This window comes from Crocodylus porosus, unplaced genomic scaffold (genome assembly GCF_001723895.1).
Source record: "Crocodylus porosus isolate Cpor-Errol unplaced genomic scaffold, CroPor_comp1, whole genome shotgun sequence".
NCBI classification, from domain to species: domain Eukaryota; kingdom Metazoa; phylum Chordata; order Crocodylia; family Crocodylidae; genus Crocodylus; species Crocodylus porosus.
The window spans coordinates 158,958,495-158,975,770 of NW_017728886.1; the positions used below are offsets into that span (position 1 = coordinate 158,958,495).

The 17,276-nt window shown below is 41.5% G+C and overlaps 1 protein-coding gene across 3 annotated transcripts in view; it reads right to left on the reverse strand.

Annotated features, from left to right (window-relative positions):
* The window catches only part of MBOAT1 (membrane bound O-acyltransferase domain containing 1), an 81,190-nt gene that overhangs the window by 11,966 nt on the left and 51,948 nt on the right, over positions 1 to 17,276 (reverse strand). For all 3 annotated transcript variants that reach the window (XM_019543984.1, XM_019543970.1, XM_019543976.1), the window contains 3 exons: positions 15,505 to 15,559; positions 12,231 to 12,414; positions 10,141 to 10,333 (listed from right to left, as the gene is read on the reverse strand). In XM_019543984.1, the coding sequence (XP_019399529.1) occupies positions 10,141 to 10,333; positions 12,231 to 12,414; positions 15,505 to 15,559 (432 nt within the window). The remainder of the gene's footprint in view (positions 1 to 10,140; positions 10,334 to 12,230; positions 12,415 to 15,504; positions 15,560 to 17,276) is intronic.

The following is a 17,276-nucleotide window of genomic DNA, read 5'->3' on the forward strand; positions in this document are numbered from 1 at the left end:
ATCAGGCAGCCGCACCTAGCCTCCGGGTTAGAAAGCAAGGGCTTGATTTGGGAACCTCGTGAACCAACAGACCTCCTTTAGTTTATGGCTTTGTGAAACAATAAAAGTTTTAAATTGAACATCCAGGTCTGAGCCTGTGCTTAATTCAGTCCTTATATAATTCGGCATCGAACTCACACAAAAATGGCACCTAAAAGACCACGGTATTTTCCTTTAATTAAAGGAGGAAGAATTGCAATGGCTTTGAGCCAGGTCTCTAATAAGTATGATTTTTTTAATTGCAGTTCTTTTGGACACCCAGGTACACAGCTTTGTGTTAATTTCACAATGCAAGTGTCTTATTAGCTTCCTGTCCCGGTTGTCCCTAGAAATCAAATGTGGAGATATACAAACTTGAATTTGCAAGGGTAAATAACTCCCAATGAAAAAAATGAAGGCTTGGCTAATATCAGATTGGACACCATCCCAGACTGCTTGCTTACACTGTACTCCCACTAGAGGATTCGTTGTTCATCGTTATTGCAGTTCTTTCTCTGTCCTCTTCTCCCAGGAGTCCATCATGATAGTTCCTTTCTCAAGCCTGATCTGGGACTCCCCTAGTCACTAAACTCCAAGGTTCCTACTTTTAAACAACCCCTGCCCAAAGTACTTTTATCTGTGTTCACAAAGAAAAAGGAGGACAGACTCCATAATTTTAAATCCTTAAACGCAGCCAAGCCTAAAAGTACTGGAAAGAAAAAATATGACAGCAAAGTCAGATTTTTTCCCTTTAGTTCTATTACAAAATGCAAGTCTGATCAAGAAAAACTGAAGCTGAGATTTTCTTTTACCTTTTATTTTTAAATTAAAGGATGTCAGCATTTTATTTATGGGATCCAAGACCATCCTCACTCTCTTTTATGAGAGTAGAAGCATACATTCAGGGCAAACCCTCAGAGTGCAGCCTTAGAGATGGACTCCAAAAGGCATAGCAAACCAGAAAAATAAGGAGCCCTTTCCAATCTGGAACTTTCCCTGAAACGTTCCACTTTATGTATAAGTTGGACTTAAAACGATGGAAACAAATGCTTCCAAGTCTTGACTTCTGTTTCTGCCAATTTAGAAACAACCCTATTTGATACTACATTCATTTTGCAGGAGAAGAAAAAAAAAAAGTAATATTCTGCCACTGGACCAGTTATAAGTGCTTACCATTGCTGAAAGAATTATGTAAAATAAATAAATAAATGACCACCTCTGGACTTATGGCTTGCTGCAACACAATACTACACACCTAAATCTTAATATTCACACCCAAGGTCCTGTGTGTGAATTATCTCTGGGAGGAGGCTGAAAAATTTTCTTGCCCAAGATTGTGGAGAAATCACCATGCCAACCTGTAGCAGGCAAACTGAGTTATGCCAAGGCTTTTAGCCATAGTCCAGGCCTTTCCAGAGCTAAGCAACAAAATTGAACAGAGTGCCTTCTGTGGCACTGGGAGACGTGAGTGCTGTGACTAGGCACTACGCAAGCAAGTGACAGCAGTTTCCGTATAAGAAATGTGGCTAGCACAGTACCAGGGGATTGGACAATTTGGGATGAGATAAATTGCAAAAGTGATGGACAAAAAGGGAACACGCATGTGTTCTGTGTTGCCACCCTGGGGAGACAGGAGCAGCCTTGGACTTCTTGTTTGAATAATGAGGCATCCAGAAAATAACATCCCACACACCCAGCAGAGGATCTGAGGCTGGTACCACTGAAGGTCGCTGCTGCAACGCCTGAAGGAACTGCTTGCCAGGTCATATTGCAAGGAAGGATACTTGTAATAAGCCTAGGGGTTAATATTAAAAGTTCACTTGATATCAAATCAGACAAGGGGCCATGTCAATCCTTGGGGGTCTCTGGTAAAAGGAATCCTAGGGGCAACAATTGGAGGTGAAAAATTTTCTTTCCCAAGATCGTGGAGAAATCACCATGCCAACCCAATGACTGGAGTAGCCTCCATGGCCAGGTCTACACAAGCAGGGGCATGCCTTTACAGCAACACAAATAGTAGCGACAAAAATACGTGCTGCTACCTTGCGTCCCAGTGCATTAGATGACAGAGGAGCAGCCAGCCCAGGGCTGCCTGCTCCCCTTGCCCTGAGGCACCCTGCACCCCAGCCAACTAGGAAGTGGCTGGCTGGGGTGCAGGTGCCTCAGCACAGGGGCTCCACAGCAGCCTGCTCCCCTGTCTCCGCATTTGTGCTCACCACCAAGCACTTACTAATGTGCAACTTATGCAGTTTTAGGCGCTGCAAAGAGGCACCACAAACCACACATGCCTGAATGTCTGGATGCAGCCCATGTTTACAAATGCATCTCTGAAAAACAGTAGAATAGTAAATCTTTCCACTCCACACCGAAGTGAAGAAATTCCCTTGAAGACTGTACCACATGCAACAAAGAAGCAGGTCCCCACAACCACCTGATCAAATCCCCCCTGCAGAGCAGCACTGCTTTGGTTCCAGCCTCAAATCCAATAAATAACTAATTGGAGGAAGGGGCTTCTTTGGCTGTTTACAAAAGAAGTCCCGTATTTCACACAGCTGAAAACCACAGTGGCAAGTTGTCAGGTATCCAAAGACTATGCTTAATATGCATATATGCACACAGGAGCAGACTATTGCTACTACCGTCATTAAAAGCTCTTTATTATCCCCCTGTGAAACGTTAGTCCCCACAAAGTTGCATTACCTTATTCTATGTGAAGGTGGACAAAATCTGTTTGCTAGTGTCTAATATTAATGTTAACCCTGAAACAGAAGTGGTTTCGATGAAGCATACTACTACCAAGTGACAAAAAAATCCCCAGTTTCCAGTCCACAAACTACTGGTGAATTCCTGATCTTAAGAATTCCCAGTAGGAGTTCTTTTTCATTGATTTAAGTGGGAGAAGTATTTTAGCCCCCTTCTTTAGTGCAAATCTGCTCCACTTTTTGGCTGACTGAATTTGGTTCTAAATGATTTTTATTAACAAGAATGAGTCAAGTCTTCAGCTAAGTTCCATTGTTTAATGCTAACAGCAGCAGCTTGAATTTTCTGTCTTTTCATCAGTCTGGAGGAATTGTACAGTGTGGCTCTCGCACAATAGCCTGACTATGCTTTTCTGAAAACAGGAACTGCTTATCTGCACTTTTTAGACATTTATATAATACCCCGTACCATGTCACAGACAGCTCATCTAAAAAGGGGGAAAAGTCATGCTGTTTTATTGTTTGGATCTGTAACACAGATAATAGACAACCCTGCCACCACTAGGCAAAACATGCTTTCCCAAAAAATAATTTAGGAAATCAATCCAAAGTTTAAAAACACTGCAAGTCCAAATGACTTTTCTCCATTAAAAAATGCATTTTTAGTTAACTAAAAACCTAGCAAGCTGAGAGTAGTAATCTAATTCTACCTGTCAAGCTGTGGGTAGTAATCTAATTCCCACTAAATAAACTACCTCTCTGATTTGTTGCCCCAAAGCCCATTCTATCCCCCACATCTGATTTTTTCACTGGCGGTAATCATGGCCTTATTCTGAAGGCTCATGCTCCCTTTTTTACTTCTTCCTATGCTGTCCCTCTTCACTTTCACAGGTAAGTTTCTCTACCTACCAGCCATTAGTTATAGCCTCTATACACAAAATCCTGAGCAATGAGCAGGCTCAGATTCTCTCAATAGTTTAATTTCAATGTGGTCTCTTAAGAAATTGCCCCCAACATGGACATACAGAATAAAGAGTTCTGTTTTGAAGTCATTTTGGCTACCAATCCAATTAACTCTACAAATTACCATATTTACTCGATTAGAAAACAAGATTTAGCATGGGGGGGGGGCGAGCCCCCCGCTTTACAATCAAGCACAAGGCAGCCTAGTCCATTGCTGCTATGGAACAGAAGTGCCAGTTCCATGCTGCTGCCACAAGGTGGGCTGCAGCCATGCTCTGTGTCTCTTGCGTCCCTAGACTGCAGCAGTGATGGAGCTTACTGGTGCAGAGCAAAGGTAATGGCAGGCAGGGCAGGGAGACTTTGAGGGAAGGGAACAGAGATGGGAGGAAGGGGGGCAGAAAGCTGAGACTTTGGGTGGCAGAAGAGATACGGGGAGGGGAAAAACAGTGGAAGAGGGAACTGAGACAACCTGAGAACACAGGGTGGGGTAGGCACAATGGGAGTTAAGTGGGAAGTGGGGGACAAACTGAAGATGATCCACCAATAACTGGATTCCATACATGAAAAACTGTAATAAACTTATATATTTTCTGTGTGTAGACTCTAATTAATCAGGGCTCAATGTATATTCAAGGTCAAGGTCATCTTGTATTCAAGTAGATACAGTAATTCAAAACTTGTTCCTGCACCTGAAAAATTAACCCATGTGCTTCTTCCTTTTGCATAGCCCTGTCTGCCCATTTTCTTCTGAAAATTTTTGGGTCTCTCTCTCCACTCAGCAGTTTTTTGGTCACCTCAGTAGTTTTTGGTCACCACTGCCTCTACCTTAAAGATTTCATCCTGCCCCTTCTCCTATACCTATACCATCTTCCTTCCACCACACCACTCTTTCCTAATTTTTGCATATCCCTGCAGATTACATGAAGATTTTAGCTGTGCTTTTCATGCAGCCTGCTACAAGCTGAAACAGAAACCCAGTAGCTGATATCAGTAGCCCCACTTAGGACCTGCTGTTACAGTCATTATTGTTGAAGGGAAGGCTTTTTTTTTTTATCCAAACCTCTGGGAATCCTAGTATCCTTATTCAAGGGAAAAATACAAACTCTTATTCAAAATGTTACTTAACAAGAACTATCTGAAGATCCAAATTTGGAGCATTATTAAACAGACATCAAGGTTCTAATGTGCCTGCTGCTTTGCTGGGATACCAGGGTTATTCTAATATTTGCCTTTGTAAGAGTACACGCATAAACCCTTTTCTTTTAGTCCATATCCAAACAGCAATATAGTCTTCATGGCTACTGTTATTTAAAACAAAACAGGACATTATTAGACAGTTCAGGACCAAAATTTAGATTCTGTCATAGAAGAATTTAGGTATGCCAGTGCTAAAGGCTTCTGAGCAGTTTCCAGAAAACTTGAACTGAAATGTTTTCTTGACCCTTTAAAAATGTCACTGATAGTTTTTGGTTTGGCTTCAATCATTCCCCTGTTGTACTTGCATTTCAATAAAGCTATTATCATCTACAGGCTTTTATTATTTGTAACAGGGAGCCCCCTTTGTACACTCCCCTTCTGGGCACCGATACAACAGAAGCCCCTTCTTGCCTGCCCCCCACCCCTCCCCTTTTGCGCATTTCTTTTTCCTTCTAAGTATTGGCAGAGACCTAGCACACTCATTGCACGGGTGTGGCAAGGCTCAGAGCAAGCCAGAAAGCTGAAGTGGCTTTCTGGAGGAGAAACCTACAAACTGCATCTACACATCAATTGAGCTAAGTGCCACTAAAGAAAACAAAAGAACTAAAATATCCACTTTAAAGCAAAGCCTGTAAGAGACAAGAAAAGCCAAGGTGCATGGAAAGCATAACTCTAAATATATGCTAGTGAACACATTCCCCCTTTGATTAAGACCTATTTCCCAAAGCAAACTTCCCATATCTGTCTAAAGTTTTATGCTAAAAATCAGTCTATGTGACTGCATCTAACCTAACTCACTTACTATCCCCAATGGCCTTTGATCTTCACTACCTCACACTGCAGTTTTATATATTTCTCACAGTGCATTTTTATATTTCATCTGTCTCATCTTTGCCCTGGCATTCTGTCTTTTATGTTTTACACCTTTCAACTTTTAACAAATGTATTCTTTAGAGCAAGTCATACCTTGTATTACTAAAGTTGTTATTATAAGAATGCATTGGAATTGTAATCACTGGAATTGTATTGCTGTATTGGGCTGGTCCCGAGTGAATGTGAGTATGTATAAGTCAGTAGGTAATTGAATGACAAAGCAAGAGCCTCTGGCTGTTAACTGACAATAGCCTAGATAGAGGAACTTACCTTTACACTGTTACAACTCTACTCTATGAGGCATTTTAAGCTAATCAAACCACCTGGAACCTGCAATGACACAGCCATTGAGTCAATCAAGTCAAGGGTGGACTCCCAAAACTGCACCACTGGGTGAAACCCCAGTGACTAACTACTCAAGATCCACTCCCGATTGGGCAGCCAAGATGATGCTGGGGGAATCACAAAATCTGCCAGAAATGGATAAAAGGCTGAAGCACGACCCTCACTGGTGCCCTCTCATTCGGCACGTGACCTACCGAGACAGAAGGACAAGCAGGTGACCCCCTTCTGGAGAAGACATTACTTTGGAGGAAGCTGACCATTGACAGCAGACTCCAATGCCCCGGATAGGTATAAACCAACATCAGTGCTACACCACTATTGCAGCAATTGCGTGTGCGAGTGTGTGTATGTGTATGTGAGTGTTTGTTAAGGTGGCCAGTACCCCTCATAACTAAAAGTTTGCATTTATGATATTATTGGTAACTTCACATCCCATAAAATAAATTAGAATTTATTACGATCCTGAGAGTTGGTCCTTTGTAGCCAACGTATTTACATTACTTAAGCAGAATATATTTTTTTAAAGTAGCAGTGAAATAATAAAAATATTTTATGCTTAGGGTGCAATCAATGTCCAAAATTTTTATGGCAGGACAAGTTATGAGCAAACAAACAAACATCCTAAGCCCCTTGTCCTGCCCCAAATGCCCAAAAATGTTGCTGCAATCCAAGACTGTCAGTTTACGATGCTTTAAGGGAGGACATCCATTTGCTAATTGCATGCTGCACGAATCCCATGGTGTGCATGATCCATGGACAGACACCCCCAATTTCAGACATATGCCCCAGATTAGGAAATGACACCCAAGCTTCTGTTCCACAGAATTGAGCCCCTGAAGTCCCAGCAGTGGCAGGGGCAGGACCCTGCAGGACAACAGATCCAGACTATGTCTTTAAGCACCAATAAATAGGGATCTACTTAAAACGCACAGAGGGAAAGTAAAAATTACAGGTCCTTCACAGTGCCTGGCATCATTTTCACAGTCTTTTTGTACTGAGCCCCCTCCCACCCACTAGCTGATTGGCCAAGGGGCTCCAGCTCCCACCCCCCACCACTGATTGGCTGGGATGGCTGCCCTTCATGTGACCCCACCGGTACCTGTTGATTTCCAGAGAAGGGGAGGGCCGCACAAAAGGTAGCCCTCTTGACCAATCGGTGGCAAAGGGAGAAGGGGTAGCTGCCATTTTAACTGTTCCTCTTCATGCCAACTACTCCCACTAGGGAGCCAGCATTTTATTTTTAATAAGTTTTTTTTTTTGGCAATGCCACTCAAAAATCACAGGGAATGCCAGCTTTCACAGTGTTCGCAGAAATGGCCTTTTCATGAAAATCACAAAGCCACAAATTAAGTAGATTCCTACCAATGAAGCAAACCATCTGTGCTAGGACACAACCCAGCACAGATGATCCCATTCCTAAAATGACATTGGTTATACCCATAAAATATCACACACATGGGACTCTCAGGGTGCATCTCCATGAGTGCACACATGCACTTTGCATGCCCCAAACCCATCTATGGTTCCACAAACTGTGTGCCACGCATGCATGTGTTTGCCATACTCCTAATTAGCAGCATGGCAGGGTTTTTTGATACCAGGAGATCCCGGTGTCAAAATAAAAGTGCCAAAAAACTGATATGACGCATGTGGCTGCAGTGCATGCTGCCCAAATCTGGAGCCTGGCTGGCCAAAGCCACAATCTGGCTGCCAGCCAGGCTCTGTGCACCTGGATCACCACCACTGCAACCCTGGGAGGCCCCCGGGAAAGACTACTGGGGCCAACCCAGGTGCTGGCCCCAGCCTCCCCTACCCAACCCAGGGCAATTCGCCACACATGTTCAGAGGTGTGCCCAGGAACAACTAACAGCGGCACAGATATGTGCTATCGATCCCTGGGGAAATGCACGTTCCCCACTTGTGGGGACACACACTCAGAGAGTCTTCCCTTAATTAAATAATTGAGCTGCAAACCACTGGTTGGAGATATTATGCCCCTCTCCCCATCCACAACTTTTATATGCAATAGAATTCAGCTGCAGCAATGATTAAGGTATAATTTTCAGAAGGTTCAAGTTCAGTCTGTACACATTACCTTCAGGGATCTCTGTAGATGTACAAATTGATTTAAATACCCAATTTGTACATCTGACATATAGTAAACATTGGTCTGCATACATACTAATACACTATGCCTCAACTTTCTGAAAAATCACAAGCAATTTCTCCCAACTTACATGACACATAAGGAATGTCTCCACTGAACACTCCACTTCAGCTAGTTCACTTAGAACTAGCGCAGGTGTACCTACATTACACCTCAGAAAGCAGTGTAGGCATGACCTGAAGCACAGCTCAAACCAGAATGCAGGTCTCCTGTGTCATGATCCCAAGCCTAACCCTAATGACTCATCTTCCTCACCGTAACTAGACTGTATTAAAATCTCTTCATTTCATCAGGTTCCAGTGTTGCTCAAAACAATCAAGAAACTGAGTTCTGCAAAACCTTGTGTTTTTAAATAATGTAAAAATACTTGATGTAGGTCACTCAAGGTTTGCATGAATGTTCTGATATTCTCTAGCTGCTACTGTTTGCTCCTAATATTTCCTTCACTATTACTTTATTTTCCATCTTGTTGAATGTTCTCTTAATAAGAAGAAAAAAAAAAAGTAGTCTGATGATTATGGTCCTGAAAAATTGTTATCAACATTTACTATCAGCCAAGGCTACACATTGCTTTGGTAGCAGATGATGATAATGTAACAACTAAACTTTATTCACTTAGCCCAGGTCAATAGAATAGAATTTTGCAAAAACTGACTGGAGAAAAAGTCCATGGCTGAACAGCTCGCAGTGCTATTCCCCATCCTATGCACTCAAGAGAGTCTCTTTAATTCCACTGCGGAGCAGAACAGAGAGGACATTTTCTGCCCCATGACTTCTCTGTACCAAGTGCGTGCATTTGTGGTGGGGACATCAAGGCTGCAAGTCATGCCTATTCCTGGTCATCACTGTTTCTACTGACAGCCTGCATCCTCTTCCACCATATAAGTGATTGTGTAGGATTGTGAGAAAGAGGGGCACAAGAGAGGGTGATTAAGCAAACCCAGTTTACATACAGATTCTGTAACAGTCTAATTACGTCAGCTTTGGGGGTGAGCTACAACTTTTAGTGCGGATGCAGTTATTCTAATCTAGAAAAGCTTTATGCTGGCACAGCATTCTGGTACCTGAGAGTTGTACTGCTTTTGAGTTATACCCCCACCTCAAGTCAAGGGGGAGAAGGGGAAGCAAGATTAAAACTATGTTATAGAGTCCAGACATAGATGCTATATCTTTTCTTCTGAAGTATAACATTGAGAGTAATGTTGGTATAAACAAGAGAGTAAGAGGAAGTGGTTTCATCAATCTGGCTGACTTAACAGAGGAGTTTCAGACACTTGAAAAGATTTGGCTAAACTTTTTAGAAACCTCCAACCAACCCCCATGGCTGTAAGCTGTGGCGTCACTCTCCTTTCCCCTCCCAAGTTCCCTCCTTTCACCTCCCTTCACTCTCCTTCCTTTTCTTTATATGTTCTCCTGCTGCTTTTTCTTTTCATTTTTTAAATTCTTCTCTCCCTTTATTTTGGAATTATTTTTCAATTTTAAAAAATATATATCATTTTCTGGGGCAAAGGAGCAAATCTTCCTCCTTGGACTTCAGTGAAGCTACATGGGAACATGTGAAAACAAACTGCAACAGCTTTAACAGCAACTCAGACTTCTGTCCTACACTGTGTGACAGTGTCCTTGTTGAGACTGACAGTCAGCAGCCTCACAGCACCTCAAATCTTTTCCAGTCTGCAACTGGTACAAAACAGGTGGGCTACAGCACCCCCAGAGGAGTTAATGAAACTTCTGCGGGACTGTGGGTGCAGGCTTGTGAGCCCTTACCCATTGTACATTTTAAGATTGGGGCCTAAATTGAAAATATCCTATTTCATAACACCAATATTTATGAATTGACTTATCTGGACACATAATAAATCATATAGTCATCCTTACCCAAGGTCCAGGCAAAGTAATACTTTGGCTTCGATGCTTGTGTAACAACATATAGGTAACCAAGTCTTGACATGAAGGATGTTTTATTGATAAACTGGTTATCAATGATGTATGTAACAGGGAAGCTCTTGGTAAGTGTCAAGAACAAAAGGAGAGATACAAGGGTGATACAGAGTTTGTATGCCACAGCTCCCTGAAAAAGCATAACAAATAACAAAACATTGGTGTGATCATTTATTAGAATAGGCTAAATGCAAAACAATACTTGTTCTTTATAAAAGGAATCTGAATCAAAACCCATCCTGATTAGAGGCAGCAACCAATTTCATCACCATTAAATTTCCATCTGGTATAAAGAATGGGCAAAGCCATGCAAAAGTTAGCTTTACTGGATCCAAGTCGTTTACCAGAAGAGAGTAAGGAATTTTTTTAACCCATCTCAGGCAAATTCTTTCATCAGAATCCTACTGCAGCTGCTGGAATTGTCTCGAGGAAGAAAAAGAAAAAGCTGGGAAGCAGACAGCTTCCCTCTCTAAGCAGTTACCCAAAGGACAAATCTTGGATTCTGGCTAAAAGCCCCAAACCTACTGATGTCCAATATGGCAAAACCACTCTCTGGCACTGCACCTACCATCAGCTTGCCTGAGAACCTATTTACAATTACTTACTCTTAAGCAGCACATACAGCTATGTCATCCTGCTCAGGGTCTCCGCACAGTCTGGAAATTTAGCAGTGGGGGAAAAACTGGCAATTAACAATGCTACTGCTGCCCCACTGCCTAATTTCTAAGCCAGGCAGGCAAGATGACACAGCCGAGTGCAAGGGGCCAGGGCCATGGGCACAATCTGGCATGCAGGGCCAGGACCCAATAGAGTGCATAGGGCTGGGATGATGCAGTGGGCCAGCCCTGCATGCCAGATCAGGCCCAGACTGACCTTGCACCACTCATCCAGCCCATGGAGCCAAAAGGTTAGGCAGTGCTGACCTAGTATGCACACCTCTTTTCATAACTTTCCATGGCACCTGTCAGTATAAACTATGTGACTACTTGGTAAATGGTTTTCACAGACTCAGCATGAATAAATGGACTATACTTTCATAATGCAAATGGGGGAATCTAACATTAAATTAACACTGGGATAATTAGTTTATGTTAAAATATGCACACTGTTCACAGCAAAAAACGTTAATGCATTTTTTTAGTAGAAAAACACCAACTTTTATATACTATAAATGTATTTATATACAGTACACATATCACAACTTGAGTCCAATTCTAACATTGTTTACACAGATGTAAATCAGAAATAACTCCACTATATTCAGTGGAACTATGTCACTGCAGGATCAGAATCAGACTCCATACACAGTACACACTCTCTGCACATTATAGAGCACCTGTGCAAGTAAATTCTGCTCTCAATTAAAGGCATAAATCCAGAGTCATTTAAGTGTGACATGGTAGAAGGTGGCCCATATATTTTTTCTGGAATATACGAAGGACATTTGTTCAAGTGTCAAGTTAATATTTAATAAAACAAGACAATTATAAATTTTAAAAATGGTTTTGTGGTGGATTTGATCTTTTCCATGCTTACAATAAGGAAAATGACCCCAGGTTTTCTTGAAAAGAATTAAATCAAGCTACAGTACTTAATAAATCATGATTCCTGTATCCAGTGCATCTCTCACATAACAGTGATAGGATTTTTTTTTCCATTTATTCCATTTTGTGAATTGTGCTCTCTCTTTTGTCTTGGTCTGAATACAATTCCCAATTATCTAACCTACAGAAGGTTCTCACTGTGAGCACACAAAGCAGCACATATGATGACCACTATCCAATAAGCTGCTCTGCAGGCCAAACATGTGTTCCTGAAACACAAAGGGAGGACGTCAACACCCTCTCCATAAGCTTGGTAATGAAAACAGGAATTGTTTTACATAGAGAACACTGTGATGTTAATTAGCAAGATACCCAAGAAGAAATCAACTTAATATTTTTAAGTAGGTGCTGCTATTAATCAGTCACATGCAAAGCAGTGTTCTCCAGCTCTTTACAATAAATATTTGGCATTTTACAACTTACAGTTGGAGAAGGATCGGGAAGTCTATCGTAACCCTTTTGCTTCCAGTTCACTTCTAAAAGTTTCATATGTACATGCCTCCCTTCAATGAAGGCTATATAATCCTTGTAATTGCTGCAAGGCCCAGCTATGATACTCATAAAATTGAGGAGATAGCTTAAATACTCCAGTAAAGAAGGTCTTCTTCTGTCAAAACATCCAACACACAACAAAGCAAAACAAGGTAAAACATGGCAGAAAGTTTCATGGGTCATTTACTAAAAATTTGATTTAAAAGTGTAACAGTGCAATATTTTGCACAGCCCCATAAATTATCAGACAGAGTATACTTAAGACATTACACACAAAGCAGGACCTTCATCATGTATACTCAGAGGAGCTCTCTTTCCTGCCCATATTTTAGATGTTTGAATGGCTTGTCCCAGCTGAGAGAGGAGCGTGTTGTTAGAAGACTGGCAGCAGCATGAGCAAGAAGCAAAGATGAGAAGCTGTGTCTAGTGTTGCAGTATGTACAGGGACAGGAAGAAGAAAGATCAAGAACTGCTGAATAGCCAAATGCAATGGAAGAAGTATGCTTGCCAATTCTTCATGTTTTCTAATACACTGTGGATCTCTACCATGTCAATGGGAATTGAAGAGGTTCTGCTACAACCTGTATTCAAACTAAATTAGCAACCTTTCAAACTGGAAAGGAAAACATGTAGAATTACACTGCCTACATCATCTACATGCATCTTGTAGGGGAATTAGTAGCATTTTATGCCGATGACGGTATAAAAACACAATGGTCCACAAAGGTCCAAAGGCTTCCCAAACATGTGCACTGCTCACTGGTCAGTTCAGTGGTAATTCCCCATTTGGGCGCATGTATGGACAGTCAGGGATAAGCTAATCTGGCTAAAACTACATATCTACATACGTAAAACTCAAGGTAAACCTAAACCTTTGTATAAAAATGTACTGCATTTACCTGAATCCAAGATGACTTTGAATTTAAGATGACCCCACCCCGCAATTATTAGATTGTATGAATGCAAAATTTGTAACTAGTTTATAATTTTTTCACTGTATAGAAGCTAATTATTGAAGGGTTGTCTTAAATTCATCCCCCGCCACCAACTGCTACAGTGGGGAAAGCAGTGGAAAGGGGTGTGGAGTGGGACAGGAAGATGGCTGGGTAATCAAGTAGCCCCCTCCCCCACCTTTTGGACCTCCTGTAGCCTGCACCTCTTGCTACTTGCCCCTCTGCGGTGCTTGTGCTCCTGCTGCCTGTTCCCCAACATCCTACCCCTCCCCCCAAACCCCGCTTACTGTTGGGTATGACTTTAGCTCCATTTCCTCCTAGGACACAGAGCACTTGAAAGCTCCAGTCCCTGCCTGGCTATGTAGCAGGAGTATTGGTAGCAGCTCCGGTCCTGAGACACTGCTGCATAGACAAACAGGGGTTGCAGCTTCCATGTGCTCTGTGCTCAGGAGGGAAAGGAGCTGAAGTCACATCTGACAGTAAGCAGTGGCAGGAGGAGGCAACAGGTGCTGTGACTGACTCTGGACCTGACCCAGACACAGGGCCAAAATGAGAGCCATAACAACTTTTTGCCCCTCACCTTGTCCTTGAATCCAAAATGAAAGTCTCCTTCCCCACCCATGTTGAATGGGGGAAAAAGCCTGGCCTTGGATTTGAGTAAGGACAGTATTTTTAATTAAATGTGTACCATCAGCTGAAAGGATGAAACAATGGTAACACATCTGCTGCTCTCTTATTTTCTGAATACAGAACCAGTTCAAGCTATGCAACTTTTTGCATTCACTGTGCGCCTTACTGAAGATACTGATATCTAGCCGAGATTCTCTCTGATAGTAAAATTTTCTAGATAAAGGTCCAGCTTGTAAGCTCTCTGGACCACCAGTAATTTCATGTTCTCTGCTTGAACAGAGTTTAGCACAACGGGGTCCCAATGTGTGACTAAGGGACTTCAGGCACTAATATTATACTGAGCAACAGATAAAGCCAACAAGCCTTGCCAAAGTCATGCCACTGTGTCTGCCAGACAATAGCAAGTCTGCCTAGAAAACTGAGCAGAGAGACATGAGTAATGCATGAAGGAATGTAGAGAACATGAGCAAAAGAGAAACAAAGCAGGACAAGAACAGGAGAGAAGACAAAAGGCTGAATTACAAAATAGGATTTAAAACTCCCTGTTTGTTATTTCTCAGCAGCTGACATTCAAACTTTGGCATGTTGTTAGCTACTTTCCCCATACAGTACAGTATAGAACACTATATCATCATAACAACAGGTAAAGTTAATCTTATGACCACAGAACCCAGTCGCAGTCCAGCATATTAAAGCTCAGGGCACAGGGAGACACAAAGTAAAGGGTCACTGTGGAAATTTTATTAGCTTCCTTGCAGACTTTTGTTTTTCAAGAGATGACTTTTAGTTTTAAATTCCAATATCATTTTCTAATGGCTAACAGTTAAACCTCAGAAAATAAGCAACCAATTTTTCTGGCCAAAAGCAAAGTTTCACATGTATTAAATCCAAAGCTAAATATTAGTTACTTGCTTCCACTCTACTCAAAAACAACCCCACCTTCAACTGATAATTACAGACTTGTAGAATTAAAATAAACTGGGAAAAAGATGCTTGTCTGGACAAGCAACATCAGCTCTTTTTAAGTGCTAAGACCAGTCATTCAAAGTTTATGCTCTTTGCCTTGAAAGTGAAGAGGTAAACAAAAAATGTGCATCAGTGTCTAGAAACTAGGTCAAAGAAAAACAGAACTGAACATGGATTAATGCTACAATGTAGTTGCTGATTAGAGAAGTCATATTTTAATATGAAAAACAGCAGGCCATAGTGAAAGGAAGATGAAAGCCTAAAGATCAGAGCAGAGTATAAATAAATTATATGTTTATTAAGATAATGCTTTGACAAAAAAGTTGCTTCCCTTTAAACACCCATTACAGTTAACGTGATCTAAGCACATGGTTGGGTGCTTTGCTGAATGAGGGCCCTCTTGGTGTTTATTTGGACAGGTGGGAAAGGATGGCGACTGGGATACCATCATCATCCCAAAGAATAGAATTGCTTAAATAAGTATAAAAGCAAGCTAGCTCTGGGTGGCCTGAGGAAGCACATCCTAACATAAATCTTACCTCCTGGTACCGAGAGGGTAGAATTGACACCCTCTGCTCCCCCTTTTCCAAACACAACCCACCACCTAACCTCATCTAGATGAGATTGAAGACGAACTAGAAAAACTATGTTCTTACTTTACAGCAAGTCGACTCTGCTCTGCAGTGAGGTCCTCAGCTTGTCGACCTATCCCTAGCAAGAATAAATAATAAGCAATGACACAATACAATTAAATAGGTCTCTTCCAAAAATACCTTCAGAAAATAAATTCCCATGCCCAAAGATTATATCCTGCATAAAATTATTGGAGTTTGAAAGCCAAACACCTTCTTGCTTTTCATCATTACCAAGAGTACGACTATTTCAGCTTCCATCTCTGCAGTTAAGCATGCTCATCCTCAAAGAACTGCAGTAAGCAACTGAGTAAAGGTATATTACTGCTTGATCCTCCCCTATCAGCATCTCCTATTGGATACATTTCTCCTCCTCATTCTTCCTCTTCTAAAGAAGCTCTGCCTTACTTCAGCTTCACCTTCCATCAAGAGTTTCCCCCATAGACAGTGAGCCCCCTGATACCCATCCACCAGCACTGATTCCCAGTGCCTTCTTCTAACAGCTGTTCCATAATATCTCTATTCCCATAAGCTGTTGGTCCTATTAACCACAAAACTGCTGCTGGCCTCTTTATGAGGAACAAAACAATTCACAGCAAGAGAACTGGCCAAGGGAGAAGAAGTGGCACCCATCATGGGAAAAGAGGGGTTGTTCAGGACAAAGTCAAGAATTCTCAACTCAATCTCCTTTCCTTTTTTCCCTGGAACAGCATTCTAGCCATGAAATCCACATCTTGGTTGCAAAACACACACTAGTGGGCTTAAACACTGCATTAATAAACAAAACCCCTTATGGCTAATGTGACATTCGGCAATGATCCTGAATACTCCACAGTAATGAAATGCAGAAGCGGACACCATCATTATATAAACTGTGTAACCCTATGCAGACTGGATACTTCATAGCATGCATTTAACTGCAAACATTATTCTGCTCTTTCTTTTCAATATGCAACAAAGAGGCTGACCTAATTTTATGTAGAGAATTGTGGTTGAACCAATAGGCAGAATTTTAGCTGTCTTGGATTCTTCTCCCCACGAAGAACTAGGCAGAACTCCTGGTTTTTGTGCATGCAGATTAAAACGGCATGCACAAAAACAGCCTTTGTTAAAACGCCCCAGTGTATGAACACGGAGAAAATAGGAGAGAATCTTTCTTTATCGATCTCAGGAATTTATTAGTCATAATATAGACGGCATCTAGGCACTGAGTAAAGTAAGTCAGTTTAATGTGAAAAGAATGACAGGCTCTCCCCCTTAAATCTGAACCCCAAATGAGGCAACCTTTCACAAAAATGTATTTATTTGAGAAGCTTACAAATGCTGCATGACTGCCCCTAGCTGGCTTTTTAGCAGTTAAAACAGTCTTCTATCTTCACCAGCACAAACTAAGAGACTAACTTTTTGCTCATGGAGCAAATCCAAATAGACAGACATAGACAGATAGTAACTGGAATTTTATAGCCTCCTAATTTTCCACATTAGCAAAAAATTACTACAAAATACATGCCATACAAATGTCCTCACTTTACTGCTTATTTTTATGCTCTCTCCCTCTCTGTTAGTAAATATTGAAAGCACCTGTACTTCAAAAAATACACTTCAGGTTCAGGTTATTTGAAATGTTTGATTTGTTTGTTTCGATTTAGAGTCAGTTGCATGAATTTTCAGATAGAAACTTGTGAGCATCTGAAATGAAAACGACATCCATTTCACCTAGTTCACAGATATGTACTTTGACAGGGTAATAAGCACTTCTCAGCATAATTAATACTGGGATTTTTTTTTTAACGGTA